General features: G+C 39.2%; 1 protein-coding gene across 1 annotated transcript in view; it reads left to right on the plus strand.

Annotated features, from left to right (window-relative positions):
- plpp4 (phospholipid phosphatase 4) overlaps positions 1-18,689 on the plus strand; it is a 96,413-nt gene extending 77,724 nt beyond the window's left edge. Inside the window, exons 6-7 of the mRNA XM_072436837.1 lie at positions 13,232-13,402; positions 18,322-18,689. Coding sequence (XP_072292938.1) covers positions 13,232-13,402; positions 18,322-18,548 — 398 coding nt within the window. The 3' untranslated portion in view covers positions 18,549-18,689. The remainder of the gene's footprint in view (positions 1-13,231; positions 13,403-18,321) is intronic.
- Positions 18,690-19,625: the final 936 nt, after the last annotated feature.

A 19,625-nucleotide genomic window follows, 5' to 3' on the forward strand; every position in this document is an offset into this window, starting at 1 on the left:
TCACACGGTAATACGGAGATAAATGTAATCATTCAATATGTTTTAGTGAAATGTCTAACATGTGATATGCACTTTAACCATGCACTGGCCAAGTCACCTGAACTGTAAACATAATCTATTCCAACTCATATCTTAACTTTGTTGTTAATAAATAAAGGATTGAAGTTATGGGGACCAGATTTTTGTGTACTTAAGTGCAGCAGGTTGGGACTAAACTGAGACTAAACCCACAGAAGTAAAGCTGGACTAGATTAGGACTAAACCAGGAGTAGAAAAAAGACAGAACAGAGTCTTCATCAGGACCAAACCAGGGTGGGTGTGACTGGTCTGTGCATGACTGTTTTGTGAGAGCATAATCACATTGCACTCTGTATTTTTGACAACCTACTGAGGCAGAAGGAGCTGATGATTCTCAGCTGAAAGAAAGTATTTTCAGGACTTTTCTTTCTTTCCCCCCATTCATGTGAAGCATTAAATCTAACAAAAACAACTGGTATTCCTGTAGCTGTATCGTCAAATGCAGTTTTTATTATTGGACGTACAATGCCAGTCCGTCCCACAAGACGGTCTACGTGGCCCATACTATTGTTTATACTTTATTGAGGTCCAAATTTAATAAATATTCCAAGAGACATATTTTCTGTATACAAAAACAAATTCCTCCTCTCTCTGGAATCTGGATGACCTCACACTTTAGGCATAACCACTGCCAAAGTAAATGCTCCTTTAATAAATGATCAAATGCCCACGGACTACAAGTGGAAATGAGCATCCCTTGCTACAATCTGGTGCAATGCAGCTTTCCTTTTGGTCAATATGTATTGGACTCTGTCCCTGTTTGCAGAAATACCACACCAACACTAACAACAGCAAAATCAGTGTAAAAATAACAATAAAACTATAGTTTCAGATTAGTTGATATGGGTCATGGTTGATATTTCTGTAATCACTGGGTCTTTCCACATCAAACATTCACTAACACAAAGTTGAACGTATCCTGTCAGAATAAATTGACACAAGTGAATTTACGCATGATTCCACATTGGTTTCAGAAAATGGTGCTGCGGTTCAAACCTAAATATGTGATTGTGGTCGATTGAAATTACTTTAAGCTTTTGAATTATTAGATCGTTTGTGGCACTTGTAACAAAAAAGATGAGATTTGTAGCAACCAATAACATAATAACAGCTTGTGGATCATAGTTTGGATATTTCTTCCAAAAACAGTGACTCTCTGTACATCGGCCCCTGCTCGACATCTGAAATTATGACGTTGTCAAATTCTACAAAATGAACAATCTATTCAGCCTCTTTCACAAGAATGGCATTTCGGCAGATTATAACTTGCTCTGAGGTTTATTACAATGATGTTTTGAAATGGGTTGAACAGAATCAATATGACATAGAAGAGACATTAATTATTACAGTTCTGGCACTCAAAACTGTTCTGCCCGCAATGTCACACTTAACAACCCCATAACAATGTTTCTTATTATTATTATAACACTTTGGTAGCTCGCTTACCACGTTATTTCTTCACTTCAACATCACACTCAGTAACAATCATCTTAAAGTCTCATTTATAGAGTCAAGACGGTGTAAGTGTCTTGCCCAAGGACACAACAGCAGTATTAATTTCCCAGTAACAAAGACGACCAGGACATTACCTTTAGCTAATATTACTGAGTACTTTGCACACACTCATCTCTCTCTCTTATTAATTTAATCATAAGGGAATTACTTTTCAAATCATTTCATATACACATTATTAGTTTCCTCTTGTTACTTCTTCAGGTGTGGACCGCCGGGGGAATCAAACTTACTTAGACTTCATCTGCCTAATATAATCCAGTTATTGTCTTATTTTAATTCAAACTCTTCTACATGTACAATTGCGGGTGGGTTGTCTTGCAGTTGGTGGGCGACGTAATCTCCCTTTTCCCGCCTCATGCATTATGGATGGGAATGAAACCATTTCTATCAGCGCCGCCTTGAAGTTGTTGAATCAGTGCCTCGTGCAAATATGTGGGCTGTAAATAAATGATTATCAAAGTGTGTTGTCGCATTTGCAATGGAACACATTTCTCAACTGCATGACACCCTCCCAAGTCCTGCTCAGATCGACTTTGGTTCGAAAAGTCCTTTAATGTTTTCCCCATAAAACGGCTCCATTGCTCCGAAGAGTGCAGATCTCCGCCCTTGTTGTAATGAATGAGGACTTTTGGGTGCACTGGGGTATGCAGCGCAGAGGCACATAAAGTACAAAGAATTGTTCCAGTTTGTCCTCATTTTGTAGAAAACTATAGCTCTCCAGAGTTTATGGCTAATTGAACAAAGATTAAGATCTGGCTTGCATCCACCATTAACCACGGCGCAGCGACATTTGTTATTAGGCCTGAGCGCCACAAGCTGGCGAGAGGCCTATTAATCTCGTAAGGCCGTGCGAAGCACGGCTGCGAAAGTGCGAACATAGTGCGCACGAAATCGAGCGCGAAGTGCTCGCCCACTTCCAAACACTCACTAACGCACTCCTTCACTCACGCACGCCCCGTGCATACTAATTAGTAGTAGGAAAATGGAACATTACCGCTGTAAACGGGCGAAGCCCGTGCAAAAGTGCGCACTAAACGAGCGCTTTACATATAAAGCACTCATTTGCCCTAAGTAGCTCACGAATACGTTCCCCATCTCTTGCATGTTCCGTGCATATAAGCATGTCATGCAAAAATTGAACATTATTACTGTATAGAGGGCCAAAAACACAAAGTGGGCGGAGCCCACTCAAAATTAACGAAAGTACTCGTCAGTGACCAGGGACCCACACCATGAGGTAGGAAAGCGCGAGCGCTTTCCGAAAATGTATAGTTTATGATATTTGAAAAATGGGAAACATTGTTTTCGCATCGGAATATTATTCTTTCTTTCTTTCTTTCTTTCTTCTCGGGACCAACCCCCTTATTTTTCACCCAGTGAACATTGACGAAAAGTCACAAAAATTTGCACACCTCTAAAAATCATGCCTCTCTACATTCTGGCTATTTCCCTTTTGTAAAATAAAAAAAATTGGGGCGTCAGCGCCCCCAAATGTACCAAAAATGCATTGAGAGATAGGAAATGACCCCAAAAAAATCTGATCGTAGAATCATGAAATTTGGCGCAGAGGTAGATGGTGACAAGAGAAGTAAAAAATATTATTACGGCAACGCCGTCCACCCAACCAAATGTCGGCCATATTGGTTCAAAAATGGCTAAGCAGGACTCTGGAGTTTTTCCAAACGTCGTACTTTTACGAACTCCTCCCAGGGCGTTGGCTCTAAAAAGCTGAAATTTGGTGAAAATGCTACTGAGGAGTGGGACATCAAAAGTTATTCAAATTACATTGACCCTGTCATGGTCTCTGTGCGGCGAAGCCACAAACTTTAGCTAGAATTTCAGAAATCTCCCAAATTTAACATTTCTGCCGTTTGCGCAGATAAAGAATTGCGTCAAATTAGAATCAGTTGTTAAACTCTTTGCGCTAAACCTACTTGAAGTGAAATAAATTAATTTGGCACCACAGCGCCCCCTACAGATTTTATATGGAGGTTAAATGTTTAGTTTTGCGAAATTTTATGAAATTTGACACACAACTCAATTTTAGCATCCCCATCAAAAAAGTCAATGAGACCCATGTCATAATTGTTATGGTTTTGCCGTAGCGATGACCAAAACCTCCCATGTTATTCCAATGGGGAAATCGCCAGAACATGTTTACACTTTAAACTTTCACAAACTCCTCCCAGGGCGTTAGCCCTATTAACCTAAAATTTGGTGACTCATCTTCAGGGGTGGACCATCAAAAGTTATTCACATTTTTATTCAAAGAGTCACAGTGTCTGTGCGGCAAAGCCGCACATTTTGCCAAGAATTCAAAATAAAATAGCTTTTTGATGGTAAAACAAAGGGGAGAAGATGTGACAGCGTCACAGATTCAGCAGTAGGCGTAATAAAAGGACAATTGGGGCGCGTTAGCCTCTTGCGGCGTGGCGGCGGTGTGGCGGCGGTCTGGCGAGGGCCGATCATTGCCGCTTGCGGCTATATTTCTTATTCTCATTGTCTGTCACATTTGATGTTGTTTGTTAGAGCAGAAATGTGAAGTCATATATCAGTTTTGGGCTTTGTTTTGTTTTTTTTTCTATTGCAGGGCGTAGCTAAATGTGCATTAGCAAGTTACAATAGAAGCAACAACAACAATCTGCTTTCAAGTGCAGATCATTTGTTGAGGTGATGCGGCATTTCCAAGAAAAGCTATTCTATTTTTCTGCTGTCTGGCATTCAACCTGATCCATTGAGAAGTTATTGCTTTGCATAAAATCAGGCCTAATTTGTACAGGCAGGTTTTTGGACTGTCATGAGTTGGAGAAAAAGGCACTACAAACATTAAAAATAGGTATATATACTTTATTTAAGCACATTTTACAGTGGAGACTTTTTACTTTTACTTCACTACAATTGAGGTCGGTTTTCATACTGGACTGAAAAGTAAAAAATAAAAAAAATCAGTTTAGTTTGAGGGATATTTTTTATTTTTGAAAACTATACAAAATACTAAATATACTATACAAAACTATACATTTAAAAATTCTAGAAATATTGAGAAATTGAGTAAAAATCAAGACAATTCTTTATCTAGAACACCACATTTTACTCTTTAATAGTTATGTACAGTTTTAAACATGTACTTTTACTTGAGTACCTTTTTTGCTCATATATATGTGTAGTTTTACTCAAGTACCAACATTGAGTACTTCTTAATAAGATCATTTCTGGATCCACCAAAATCTTTATTAATCTATTTGATCAATTATAGATGCATTTATTGCTACGAAACTTTACTTTGAAAAACATGCTTTCTTACTGTGGGTGGTATCGCCTCTCCACAGACCTGACCTCTAACTTGGCCTGGTGGGGGCACCTACTTTATGGAGATAGTTTTAATGCCATACTGTGGGACATTCCAGGCAAAGCAATAACATCTCATGAAGACAATACATAAAGTGCACGTTTAACTTTGTTGAAAAGTTCAATTTAGTTTTCTCCTCTTGCATTTCTTGAGTTGTTTTTCCTTGATTTTGAATGAAAAAGGGTAAAAGAAGAAAATTACGGCGCACTCTGCTCTTGACGGCTTTTGTAATGAACACAAGAGCTGCTGTTCTCAGAGGTGCAGGGCTGACATGTCCCTGGGGGAAGTCTCAGATTCACATTAGCTGTGCCTGAACAGCCTCATGCCAACATAAGTCAGTGTGACTAATGACCACAGGTAACTCGAGTAACTCAGGTCCCAGCTGAGTACTGCTCTACTTACAACCACAGGCACCAAGACACAGTGTTCATGGGAATTCTGCACAGATGTGGACTATGATGTATACTGCCTGTCCAAAAAAAAGTCACCACTTGGATTCAACTACGCAAATGTGACTTTTTTCCGGACAGGCGGTGTATTTTATGGTCTAAGATTAGATTTTAAAAAATGAATTCACCTTCTCAAGAGCTCAAAACCTTCTGTTTCCTCAGCTGAGATTAAAAAGTGGTCCAGAAAGTGTTTCTCCATGTTTTTAAAGTTCTTATATTTTCACCGTCGTCCATTTGTTGATTGCATTTCCTTCTAATGATTCGCAGGTATTGTTTTGAGCCTGATTCTGTATTCTTTGCGTCCTCTTCTGTGAACCTTTTGGAGAGGTTAACATACATAAAGTGATACAGTAGAATACCATTTAAATAATAATCAAACTAGTTTACCCTAGTCGCAGGTAACTCATAACTGTTACCTACGACCATACTGTAAAGAAGGGCCAACATCTAATTTAGTTATGGTTTGATATGTAAAAATATACGACAGCTTTATTTTGTGAGAAAAATGTGTTGCTTGCCCATAAAATGTGCCAGTATTTTTGATAAATAGAGGGATTTCTTTTTAGAACCGAGCTAAATTGTAGAAATTCCTGCAATTTTTTACTTCCCCCCCAACTTCCCAAACTGACACTTTACTGGTGATGTATAGCCACCACAGTTTTCATCCCACCAAACAAAGTAATCAGTCTTTCTCTCACTATAGAAAGGGTTTCCCCGGTGTAAATGTCCAGTCAGCAGAGCGAGGCAGTGGTTCATGGTTAATTTTGCCCTGTCCTTTGCAAATGAGAAATGTAATCGTCTTAGCGGTGGGAGAGCTATTAAAAAGAATGGTGTGAAGTATTCGTGATTGGAAAAGTACAGGCCTCAGACAGCAGGGAGATGGATGGAGGCCGGTTATAGGCGGAAAATCCCGTGTGTGGCCTCAGTAGGACAGCTTTATAGGAATAATGCCAGGGAGGGGCAGGGGGCGTGTAATCAGAGGGACACATGAGCTATAAATGAGAACCCCAGGACGTGCACAACATGAAATAAATGTATCAAGTGTTGTTTACTACATGTGGCCAGTTTTCATATTAGACTTTTTCCTCTGTTATTCATTCTGTTAAGCTCTAGTATATGGACAACAGTGACGTTTTGCCCAATGACACACAGGCTGGAGTTTCAATCTCAGCTGCATATACGTAACTGTGTCCTTCCTGCGTCTCTCATCTCCTTCATGATGTATAAAAGTCTGCGTGGGTGATTGGTTATTGTTGGAGATATCAAAGATGAAGACGCACTTCATACGCGTCATTAGTTATCCTTTTGTCATCTACCTTTTCAAGTGCTAATCAGTGAAGCAGTTTGTTACTTTGATCATTTTGTGTTTATGAGTTTGAACCAGCATATGGAAATACAGTAATATCAATATTTTTGTTGTGTTCTTCAGGAAGACAATTCATAGACATCGACTACGGGATGTGGAAGACGAGGCTATTTGTATTATAGCTATATAAACAATATAAGCAGAAGTTCCTAAATAGTAACACAAAAGATCAATAGTGCATATATATTCAAGGGTTTCTGCTTCCTGTTATATGCAACATTTTGAGGACTTTTTCCCATTTAAAAGATTTTCTTATAAATTGCTAATGGCTTTGGTAATGGTCCTAATTTCTCATCATTCTAAAAGCCATGGATATCTATAATGTGGTTGTTACTGGTCATAATGTTAAGACAACTGAACTTACAACATAAATCACTGGTTCCCAAAGTGGGGGTCACGGGATGCTAAACTGGGGATTGCATTTTAAATATATAATAAAAAAAACTGTCACTGTATTTAATTTATTGTTCAATTGAACATTTTATATTTTAGTGAAATGAGGTAAAAACACTATTCAATTAAACAATCTGATTAAACACCCTGATTTAACATAGTTTGACACTTAAAATTATTACTATTTTCAATTGAATTTAGTAATGGGGGTCCCAAGTTGGTTGCATGGGTATTTTGGTGTCCCAGTGGATAAACTGTGGGCACCCCTGTACTAAATGACATGGCTTATGTTTGAATGCAGAAAACCATTTAAGGCTAAAGCTATTTTTATCCTTTCCACACAATTTAAGAAACTACTTTTCATCAGTTTTGTCAGTCACAACAGCATTACATTTTATCACCAATCCATCTGAAAAATAGATTGCTGGTTGGTGGATTTCATTTCATTTCAAAAGGTGTGTCACTGTGCTGTGCTATCTTAATAAAATCATATACCGCATTAGCTTTCTCCAGCTGCTGTCCGGTCTCATTTGCATAAAGGAGCAGTGCGGTTTAAATGGAGCCAGCGTTTGGCCCCGGCAACGAGACATCTGCTGGACTCCTGCCTCTGAACCGATGATATGGCTTCAGTTTTACTATTCCTGTCCTGTTTTAGGATCCGGGTGACAAATAGGACGCCTGTGGGTGCTGATAGGTGCTGCTTGGCCCAGTGCAGACCCAAATTAATGTGCCTGTCCCAAACCACAGAATAAAACTCCATCACAAAAGCTTTATTTCAAACACAGAGGCTGGTTCACACACTAAAAACACATTCCTCAAGAAGAAATGACTGTGATTGAGCTGTCAGCCTTAAGTCTTTTAGTTTAGTTGATTGATGATCGATCAATGGCGTTTTAGTTTAATCCGAAAAACACATTATTTTACTTGGATTAGAATGATTTCAATGGGGAAAATGCAGACAGGAAAGGCATGGAGCGAGCTATTTTAAGATGTGGGAGTGAATCAAGAGTATAAACTGCCTTTTTGATCATTTCTCTGTATAATTAGTTGTTTTGCATGAACTGCAGTTGTGGTAGTTATGCGAGTGCAGCTCGATCAACAGGGCATTGATTTTAGTCTGTCGACTTCTGCCCTAGATTCCAATTTGGGTTATTGCATGAAAAACAACCATATTTCTAGCTTTGAAAATATTAAGAAACTAATTTGTTGACCAAATATGTTGATTATTAAAACTTGCTAAATCTATGATAATTTCTACAACATGTCTATGTAATTATTGAACCACATTTGATCCATTCTTGTTTCACTGTAACCTACTTTAAACACATCTCTCAACAACCTTGTCTAGTCTATTTTGCAATGCGTTCAAATGTACTATATATTTGCATATTTAGACCTTGAATAACAATCAAACTGTCCTTAGCTCCCATTTGGCTACTTTATTTCCATTATTGGTTTGCTTCACTTCACTTTCTATCTATTTGAATGCACTTTTATACAGCTACAATCTTGTTCCACTCCTTTTAAACAAAATAAGTCTCATTGATGCTTTTGATGCGGAGCCAAGGTTGTTGGGCGAGAGCGGGAATCTTTTTTTTAATGAGCCTCCCGTCACTTCAAGGCTCATAGACATGTCTACTGTAGAAACTTTCTTCTGTATATATATATACATCATCTATACATCTGAATCAGACTCAGCTTTTGACTTTGTATACACAATACACAGTCGATCTTGGTCCATGAAGTGACCTCATGACCTCAAAATAATACATACAGCCTTGAGTCTTCGTTGTATTGTGGCTTGAATAAATATTTGTATTACCCACTTCTACAAGCCAAAAGAATGTGAATGTCTAGATGCAAAATGTCCGCAAATAATCTACAGGGTCAAGTAGCTAGTTTGTGCCTGAAGACATACTTAAAGTTGGCAAGTTTTATACAAAACAGTTATTCAGATAACTTTTCAGATAGCTATAACACAGCGGCCATTTTAACAAGTTTACCAAAGCATCAGTATTACCCCAAATCATTAAATCCATTGAATTATTCTTCCTCAGTGCCAGGTCTGTTCTTCAACACAAGACATTAGGCATCGTACAGCAAAAGCACATGCGTCGTCACCTAGCTAAGATTAGTTGTGCGCTGAAGAGAAAGCTGCGTTCATACCTCATACATAGTCCTTGTTGAGGACTTTGGTTTGGTCCTGTTCGAGTCCAGGTTTAGTTCCAGGATTAGTCTCGGTTTAGTCCTAATTTTGATGCAGTATTTGCGAAAGTGTGAAGGCAGCCTCAACGTTGTTTGAGTAGTTTTGATTAGTTCCTTGTACATACATTACTGCGCGTGTTACTCTGCACAATTAATCACAACCTTGGTGTCACTCAAGCCCCCAGCAGCCAAGATGGCCGCCCATTCAAATCAATGGGAGCTGCTGAGTGGCGCATGTCGCCAGTTAGCCTTTAGCTCGTTCGACACTGCAGCCCAGAAGTGACGTAGGTCTGCGTCCGGTTAGCGTACCATGTGATCGTACTGACCAATCAGAGAGTTACTAGAGCAGTGCAGAGCACAGTGTGAGATAAAGCCAAATATTAAACAACTGGTTTTAAGTAAACTGAAGGATTTTGAACCGGAAAAATTAAATCTATTTATTGCCATGGCTCAATAGTATTATTCAGTGTTTTGTGGTTTATCGCAAATAAAATATAAAACCATAAAAAAATTCTAGTTAGTAAACATTTTCACTGTCAATGGAAATAATTCTGGTCCTTATTAAGTACATGGAATGTATGATCTAAAATTGATTTAGTAAATTATGGATTTTTAATCATATCATTCTACAACATGTCAAATGTATTCAGATGACATGTTTATCGACATACAAAACATGCTAAAGTCATGATTAAGTCTGTATTTAGGTTTCTTGTCTGTGTAATACAGATAACAACACTGATGGACACGAAACGTAACATCGATTAGTTTATACCTGGCAAAACATACCATTACGTTATTTAGTTTTTCAGGCAGAAACATTTCAAGACATCGCTTCTGAGTAATAGATCCGCGGCCCTCAGGTCCGTGGTGGTCATTAGTTTGATGATGACCCACGGCATCTCGGCCCGTTCACTTCACCTACACGCGCTCTGATTGGTCTAGACGGTCACGAGCTGGGCTAGAGCGGCGCGCTAGAGCGTAGCCGAAGCTAACAGCCTAAAATGCGTTTTAAAGACACCTGAAGAATCTTAAAATTGGAAAAAAGTCAATGACCCATAAATAAGTAAGAATTGCCGCCATATCCGACTTTTCTGAAAGCTCTAGGTGCCGTGTCAGCCGAACACAAGCAGTTTTTCGTTACATTGCGCTCTACGGAAAAAAAAGCTTTCTGGACGCACGATTTCTTTGGTTGGTTGGATTGGCCACTGGGGGAGTTTGCGACATGCTGCGGCGAGCCATACCCTATCCAGATAATATAATACATCCATGGTGTCACTTCTAAACAACTCCCCAAACTCTGGAGGTAGAGGAAGTGCTGATTCTTCTTCTGAGTCACCTACAGAGTAGCTGCGCCATTGCGTTGCTTTAGAGCCCTCTTGTGGTTGTCATGTGAAATGCGGTGGTCAGTGTGAAAATGACGAAAAATAACAGAAATAATTCTCTCAGGAGTATAAGTCGCACCCCGGCCAAAACTATGAAAAAACGTATAGTCCGGAAAATACGGTAACTTAGAAACATTTTACTCAACTTTGGCGAGCTTTTAACATTATTACAACAATGTTTCCTCATCATTAGTTTACTCAAAGTTGTGTTTTGATTGATTCATGCATGCTTGAATGAATCTTGTGTTGTCCTTCAAAATTCCTGTTTTCACCTATCCCCTATCCCCACCCACATCCCTGTACTTAGTTGTGATTATTTGAAAAAGTCAGACTCCAAGTGATACAACATATGGGCTTTGAATCATCAATGAAAACAGGACAATCCACTGTTTGTTACGGTGAAATGTCACTATGAAGAGGAAATCAATGGACTGCATTCTTACTGTGAGCAGCTCGCCTCTTCGCAGATCAGACCTGTAACATGACCTGGTACCATCATCTGCTTGTCTGGAAGGAGATAGATTGATTTAATACCATGCTGTGCAAGATTACAGGCAAAACAAAAAACACATACGGTAACTTCTGGGAATGTTACATATACTGAAGCCTTTAAGATTCGTTGGCTAATTAATCTGATTTTGATTAGATTTGTATTAATTTTGCCGTGTTACTCTTTGAAAGTGCCCACAAAGTCTGACATAAACAAATGTTCTCATGATTTGCTTGTCAAAACATATTTACAGTGGTTCAGGCAATAGCTGCTTGTTGTTTGTTTTAGCTCTGCTCCGAGGCACCTGTCGCTCCGGATGATTTAGTGCCCAGCTTTATGACTAACAGACTGAATCTCCATCGCTCATCGAGAGGAAGGCTCTGAACGCCTGCCACACTTCCAGCTGCTCATCTAATGTTGTGTGGCTTCACCCATGAAAATTCAGTTGGTTTACTGTTTTTAGCGCAGTGAGCAACACTCTTGAGAATATACTGTATATATGTACACTATTCTATTTTTAGGTTTAAAACTACATATACAGCATCATACATGATTGTGTATGAAGAGTTCAATTGCAAAAACTGATATTGTTTGAAGAATTGTCAAGAAGTACTGTTCTATTTTTGTTACCATTGTCCACAGATATTATCAATGAAAATGTCTGTCTCAAGGCGGGATGGACTCATATTTTGATTGCGCTAAAATACATTTGGCTTTTGACAATATAGAAAATATAGACAAGTTTATTTGTAGAGCACATTTCATACACAAGGCAATTCAAAGTGCTTCACACAACAGGGGAAAAAATGCATTAAAATCACAAAGACATGACAGAAATCACAAAACCTTCATTTCTATTCATACAATTTAACAGTTTTGCTTGACATGAATCATACATTTTGTCTGTGCTTAGTGAGCCGCCAGATGGAAAACCAAATCTATTGGACCACACTGTGCAGACTCTCCAGACACTCTTTCTCATATTTATGTGACATTGCCAGCATGTCAAGCGTCTCCGGGATGGGCACATCGCTTTTAGATTGATTCTTTCCCATGTTTGACCGTCCCTAGACATCAGCGCGCTATCTGCATCTGCACACATCTGTGTCTATACAAACAGAAAACTGCACACCTCCAAATATTGCATGTGGCAAAAAAGTGAAGCTATATAAAGAGATAGAGATCAACATTGTGAATAATGCTAGTGAAGTGTATTAAAACTAGGTCCAGGCAAAGTTAGGCCTCATTCTGAGACTGGCTTTTAGGAATATGTGTGTTTCTACCAAAATGTCTATTCCACGGAATGTAAGGGGCCCACATCTGATTAACTACCGAATGGGAGATGTCTCCATTGGCTGCGAGGCCTTGAGATGCCTCGTATACATCTGTGTTTTCTCATGATCTCATTTCTGTAAGTTCTCCAGTTTTACAGAGGAGGGCTTTTCGGTCCTCATCCTACCCAAATATGGATATTCTTTACATCTGATCTCTTATTGGCTAACCGGCCTTTACATGTGTGATATCATACCTGTCAGTTATTATTTATCGGTCTTTGTGCAGTTTCAGTATATAAAGGCGAGGTACGCCCAGAGACGGGGTTCGTCTTTCCTGATCACCAGCGGACCCAGGGCGCTGTTTTCTGCTGTCCTGTTATCTGATGCTGTTATCTGTATTAAACATCTTCGAAAAGTACAGAACAGTGTCCGCGACTTCTTCTTGTCACACACCACCCCATGGGAACGTCACTCAAACCACATCACTAGGTTTGACGTTCTCATCTATCTTTATAATCTCCCTAAAAATATAAATTAAGTGAAATGTAAAACCTGTAAAACCTACAGGCGATGTGTGGTTCAAGGTGAATTGACAAAGAAATTAATATTGATACATGCTCATAGATGAAATACAACATAGGTCTAAGATTAGGACAAGGTGTAAAAAAATGTCATATTCTTAAATTTAAAGAAGACATAAATCAAGTAATTTTCCGCTCTCTTTCAGTCGCCTTCTCCGGCTTGGGCTTCACCTCTTTCTACCTGGCTGGGAAACTGCAGTGCTTCAGGGAGCAGGGCAGGGGGCGCAGTTGGAGACTCTGCGCCATGGTTCTGCCCCTCTACAGCGCCATGATGATCGCTCTGTCCCGCACCTGCGACTACAAGCACCACTGGCAAGGTGAGGAGACGCATTTGGACAAACTGACAGCATACATTTCTCCTGCAGGTCCTTACCATTTTGAGTTATTCCACACTGGACACACACAATACACCGCTAAATACAATATTGACAGCATGTGAATGAATGTGTGAATTGAATTGTGTTGTCCGTCACAGTATTCTAATATTTGTTCTGGTTTATTTCTGCTGGATAGACTCAAGGCATCTGTCACGCAAACACAAAATACCACATTTGTATTAAAAAGACAAATTGCATGCATGGCTTTCATTTAAAATCTAACATCTTAACACTGGACCACCAAAATGATTCAACTAATTATGTCCTGTATTTTGATGATTTTGGTCATTATAACTGAGGCCTAATTTCAACATTAGGCCTCAGTTAGTGGCACATTTTACAAACAAAATCTGTTTCAAAAGTGCTGCAAATAGTGAAATAAGTTAATAGTTAACACAGTAATTAAACCATAATGTAGAATAAAAGAGAAAATAGAATAAAAAAAATTGTCAAATTCATTATTAAATGGCATTATACAAAAACAAAACTAGGACTAAACCTGGACAAGACCAGAACTAAACCAGTTAGAAACACACCTTTTTTATGGATAACGTTTTTGAAAAGTCTCAATGTACAATAGAAATAATCATTTGACTTCTAAAATAACTGTTGCAGCCCTGTTGCTTTGGTTCTGCTCTAAAAGTGATTACATTTTTTTTAATCCTGTTAATGTGGCAAACCAGCCTCCACAACCTGATTTTATTTAATTGATACAAATACACATTAGAAATATTTAACAACTGGTTATGTCACTACTAAATAGACATGAAATGATCAGGTTTTGCTATAGTTTTGGGCTTAATTAAGCAGCACCGGGTAGACACTCATGCAGCAGCAGCAGCAGCAGCAAGTGAAGGTCTGAGAGCGGAGCCTTGTGTGTGGGAGAGCCGTGAGATAATGTGGCAGTTGATGACAGCTCTGTCATATGGTGTTAATTAGTTTTACTGAGCCATATGTTCCTGTGAAATGGATCCCGACCAAGATTTATTTACATCAGAAACAATCTGAAGTTATAAAATGCCAAGAGTTTTCTGTTAGTTACTGATACATGTCTTTATTTTATCCCCAAGGGGCCCTTTTGGTGCATCCTGCAGCTTAAAAACATCAGATAAATAAGAAAGTATAAAAACAGGTGTTGCATGTAGATAACTACCATTTCAGCAGTTTCAGGTAAAGTGCAGATGAAGTGCAAGTGACAAGTCCTCCAGAGTCGTTAAGAAGGCCTTAGCTGTTGATCCTACATCTGGGCACAGCGAACGTTTACCAGATGTCAGAGCCTTGAACTGCAAGTGCAGTGGATGAGCAGTGGATGAGCAGGATCTGCTAGGATTTTCCTGGCTTTGCTCACAATCCTTGATTTTTCACACTCTTAAATAATACTGTGCAAACGGCTGCAATCTTTTTGTTTATAAAATAACTCATCGTTCATACACAACGTTGGTTTCAAATCTTTCATGTTTGATACTGAACAAATCTGGAAATTCTGTGAGTTCTGAGTGAGCGATTAAGTGTTTCTTCATTATGTGTTAAAATATAAATATTTTTTTGTAAATTAAAAAAATCCCATCAAATGTTAGAATCAGAGACTTGCTAAAACTTAAGAAAATAAATAAATAAATACAACATTACCATGCCATTTTTATGCATAGTACTATTATTGTTTTTCTAAAGTCTGCCACAGCCTGACTCGCACGGCTCTAGTCTCATCCCTCTCTGAGCAGGCTGTAAGTATAAGTTGATGCAGCCTATTAAACGTGAAGGGCTCAATCTGCGCCTGTATCAACACAAGCTGCGCGTCAACATTAGCTCGTGCGCTCAGCCACATTTGATGGATACAGATAACCCTGCAGCTCTGGTCCTGCAAAAAGGACTTTTATATCCCGAGGAGGATTAACGTCTGTTTGAGGCCCCCACAGTCATCCATCGCATCAAGTCACAGTCTATTAAAAACAGAGAAGCGGAGAGGGTACATAATGCTGTCATAAAACTCTGCAAGGATAAAATGTCTTTATTTTACTTTTTATCTTGCTTTATTGGTTGAACCTTTTCATTCCACAGTAAACCAGTCACATGTTTATGTTCCATGTTGTTTTTACACCATATGGCCTACCTGTTATAAACACTTATATTATGACCAGAGTGGAAAATGCAGTAGAAGTGTTTTGCCCAATAACACAATAATAGTATACACATATATTTGTTCTGTTTGTTTTACATGATCCTGGTGTTTTAATTCATCTATCGTCTTTGTAAATCAAGGTATGATCAATAATAGCTGACCAATTAGGTACTGCCTGTTGTTTCCGCTCAGAATGGGCGGTGCTTTCTATAACCTCACTACTGATTGGCTCTGTGGATGCTATGAACCTCGCACTAGGATTTGAAGAAAAAAGAAGCTGCGATTGGCTTAATTTCAACATTAGGCCTCAGTTAGTCCACTCCTTCTGCAGTCAAACCCCCTTCGTTTCTATGGCACATTTTACAAACAAAATAATATTTTGTTTGTAAAATGTTTCCAAAGTGTTTCAAATAGTGAAATAAGTTAGTAGTTAATACAGTAATTAAACCATAACGTAGAATAAAAGAGAAAAACAGAATAAAAAATGAGTAAAATTCATTATTAAATGCCATTATACAAAAACAAAACTAGGACAAGACCAGAACTAAACCAGTTCTCTTCAAACAAGTGTCAGCTCTAGCATTATTTTATTATTACTGGGAGTCAGTGAAATATTTACAGCGTTGGACATTTTACATCTCTTTGTCCAGAAGGAGAATATATTGAGGAAGCTATATTTCTGATAATGTCTCTGCTTTCTGTGTGAATGCTGCCATCAGGCTCTGTCATATTGATCTATACTGAGCCATAAGACATAATATTCACTATGGCAGCCTGATGGTACGTGATAGATTGTAGTTTCATTGCGAGCGGTGGTGGTGCATAGGAAACTGCTCAGCGAGGATGACAAAGCGACAAAGACAGTGCAACCAAAGGCCAAAAGAGCCATTTCTACACTTTGTATTGTCTTTTATCACCTGCTCAACCAGCGATGCATGGAGAATTTATGCAATGCCTCGACAAACTGGATTCACTCTTCATTTTGGACAATTAGATTCAGTCTGTAAAAGAAACCTATAGTCTGCAGCCCAGTCTGCACTGCACCCTTTATTGTGTCAGCTTTCATCACACAATTTCTGGTCCATATTTTCATAAATCACTTGTCATCATTCCATCATTGTTCCATCCTTGGAGTACTTTTTGGAGAGATACTGATCACTGCTGACTGACAACATAATACACCCTGGAAGATCAGCAATTTTGAAGATAGTCGTCGAGCCATCTCAATTTGCCCTTTACACTTTTGTTCCTTTTAGACCTTTGGGTGATATGATGACATAATAGTTAGCACACACAGCAAGAACGTCCTGCTACACATTATTATTCTCCTCCTCAAAACCTACTTTTACCCATGTAGTCTGCTTCAAACATGTCAGCTTTGAGAAGAACGTTTTCCCTCATTGCTGGTTGATACCACAACGACCACAATGCATCACAAGAATCTGTGAAAGGACAGCGGACAGTGGACAGCGGACAGTGGACGGCGGACAGTGGACAGGTCTTTAACTGGACACAACTAAATCAACAGATAGAAGAGCAACGTTAAAACTGTTGACCTGGGATTATAAATAAACCACTCGCAAATAAACCGCACAGTTTGCTTGTAAAATATTGATAGTTTCCCATCTCGGGCAAAAAGATGAATAATTCAGTTTGTTAACGTGAGATCAAACTTGACTGAAACTTGTACGATCAATAGTAGTCCATAAAAGTCACGGTGGCAAAGGCAGTTGGCGCTCTTGCCTTCCAAAAAGGAGATCATGGGTTCGATTTCCGGACCGGACTAACATCACATGATCTCTCTGGGTGGAGTCTGCATGTTCTCCCCGTGTTACCGTAGGTTCTCTCCGGCTTCCTCCCACCGTCCAAAGACATGCATGTGTAAAATTGGCAACTCTAAATTGGCCCTATGGACAGGTGTTGAAAATTAGCATATTCCGCTGTAACACTTAAAACATTGCATCTGCTATGTCCATGATAAATAAATAAATACTTGCTGTCGGATTTGATCAATATTTATTACAGAATGAAATGTTTCTAGAGTCACGTGACCAGCGACGAGGAGAAGTGTCCAAATCACTCCCCACAAAAGAGTCTGCAGGGCTATATAGTGAATGTGGGGTGAAGGACTGGGGTGGACATTTGGCGCAGCCTCACTACTTTTCCCTTGTTGCGGATCACGTGAAAAAAGTTATTCGCTTTTTCCTTGAGATGGAGTTTATCGACCTTCTTGCAGTTCCAGCTGAGATACAAAAGACTTCACAGGGTAGGGGGTGATTTAGTGATTTATTTCTAATCACGGGTCAGCAGATCTGTGTTAAAACAGCTTTTCTATCTGCTTTTATTCAGTTGTGCTGTGTCCAGTTGAAAATCTGTCGCTGTCCAATAACGTTTGTTTGACTTTCTCAATCCATTGTGACCTAGACTGTGACCACATTACATTTTTCAATATTATTTTTCTTAAATTTTTATGTACTAAAGGATGTAGTTACTGCTTTTCAAGATGTACTGTTGGACTTTGAGTGACCCCTTAATAGAGTGCAGGGAATAATGTGGACTTTTGGACGCAGCCTTAGTGCTTTTATAGATCCTCCTACTGTCAGTGGTCATAATGTCATCCTCGAAGTGATAGTTCTCTTTATTTGCTTAACTTATTCTTATTTATGAAAATTACAGCAGACACATTTCCACCTCCTCTTCACGAACTAAAATTAACCTCATACCTCTGTTTTTTTCTCAGATGCTGTTGTCGGGGGAGTGATCGGACTGCTTTTCGCCTACATCTGCTACCGCCAGCACTACCCACCTTTCCTGCACATGGACTGCCACCTGCCTTATGCCAGCCTGGCCTCTGCCGCCACAGCTGCCTCTGCCCACGCGCTGCACTCGCATCCACGGGACGACCCCCAACCCACCGACAACGCCACCACTCTGCCCATGGAGGGGCTCACCGAGGGGGCCTTATGACTAGTGGCCCCCACCGAGACGCAGCTCAACACCATCACGCAGCCCCCGAGCCCGCCGGTCCCAGACGAGTGACTGGGGATTTTTGTACAACTCCCATGAACAATCGAACCATCTCTGTTTGACAGCCGCTCAGTCTCGGTGGGAGCTACATTCTGCTGTTGTTTGTTTTGTTTTTGATATGTGGCTCTTTCGATTTGTATGTATGAGAGCTGTACAAATATGAGACTACAGAAGGAAGAGTGGAAAGCAAAAAAAAAAAGTTTTGTTTGAGATAAAAGTTTGTTTTGTGCTATTGTACAAAAAGATACAGTTCTGTGCAAAAGTATTTGTTTTTAAGAAAGACTAAAAAAAAATAAGTGTTTCCAATTTATAAAATAACTATAAAAGAAAAGACAGCACTTGGAAACTATAGACCTCTATAAAAGCGCTGGTCTCGCAGTGGAAGATATTAATTAAAACTTTAATATATGCTCATTTATGTCATAAAACCCATTAAAACAGTGAAGAGTGAATTTGAAATTCATGTTCAGTTCACCGTTAATGTCTTGGTGCAACAAAACATGCACTGCGTCCTTGATTGAATTAATGAATAATTCATTACAAAATGTATAAAGTTTTCTCCTTTACCTAATTGAAAACATTGCAGCGTCACTGTGCTCGGTGTTTTGGTTGGTCTCATGACAAAACCTCGACAGGCTCTTGCACAGTAAATAGAAAAAGGTTTCAGTGATTGATTGTTTTCCGACTTACAGATACTTCATTATGTTCTGTGCTGGACATTCTGACATTAGGTGCTACTGTACAGCAAGAATTACATTTTTAAAAACAAAAGCAAGGTCCCAGGACACCTTATTAAATGTCACAGCAAGACAAATTTGGGGAGTGCCTCTGCTCTCACACTTATATTTATATCTGCTTGTCCAGTTATGGCCAGGCCACTTGAGAAAGATTGATGAAGCAACAAAAATACATGTGGTTCTATAACCTTCTCAGTTCCACAGTTCCAACAAACGGGCTACTTGCTTCTCCATCTCACACGAGTCAAAATAACAGGACAGATTCACAGCAACACAAAGG

This window comes from Eucyclogobius newberryi, unplaced genomic scaffold (assembly GCF_026437365.1).
Source record: "Eucyclogobius newberryi isolate DKJ021-1_F unplaced genomic scaffold, fEucNew1.0.hap1 SCAF_8, whole genome shotgun sequence".
In the NCBI taxonomy this organism is placed as follows: Eukaryota; Metazoa; Chordata; class Actinopteri; order Gobiiformes; family Gobiidae; genus Eucyclogobius; species Eucyclogobius newberryi.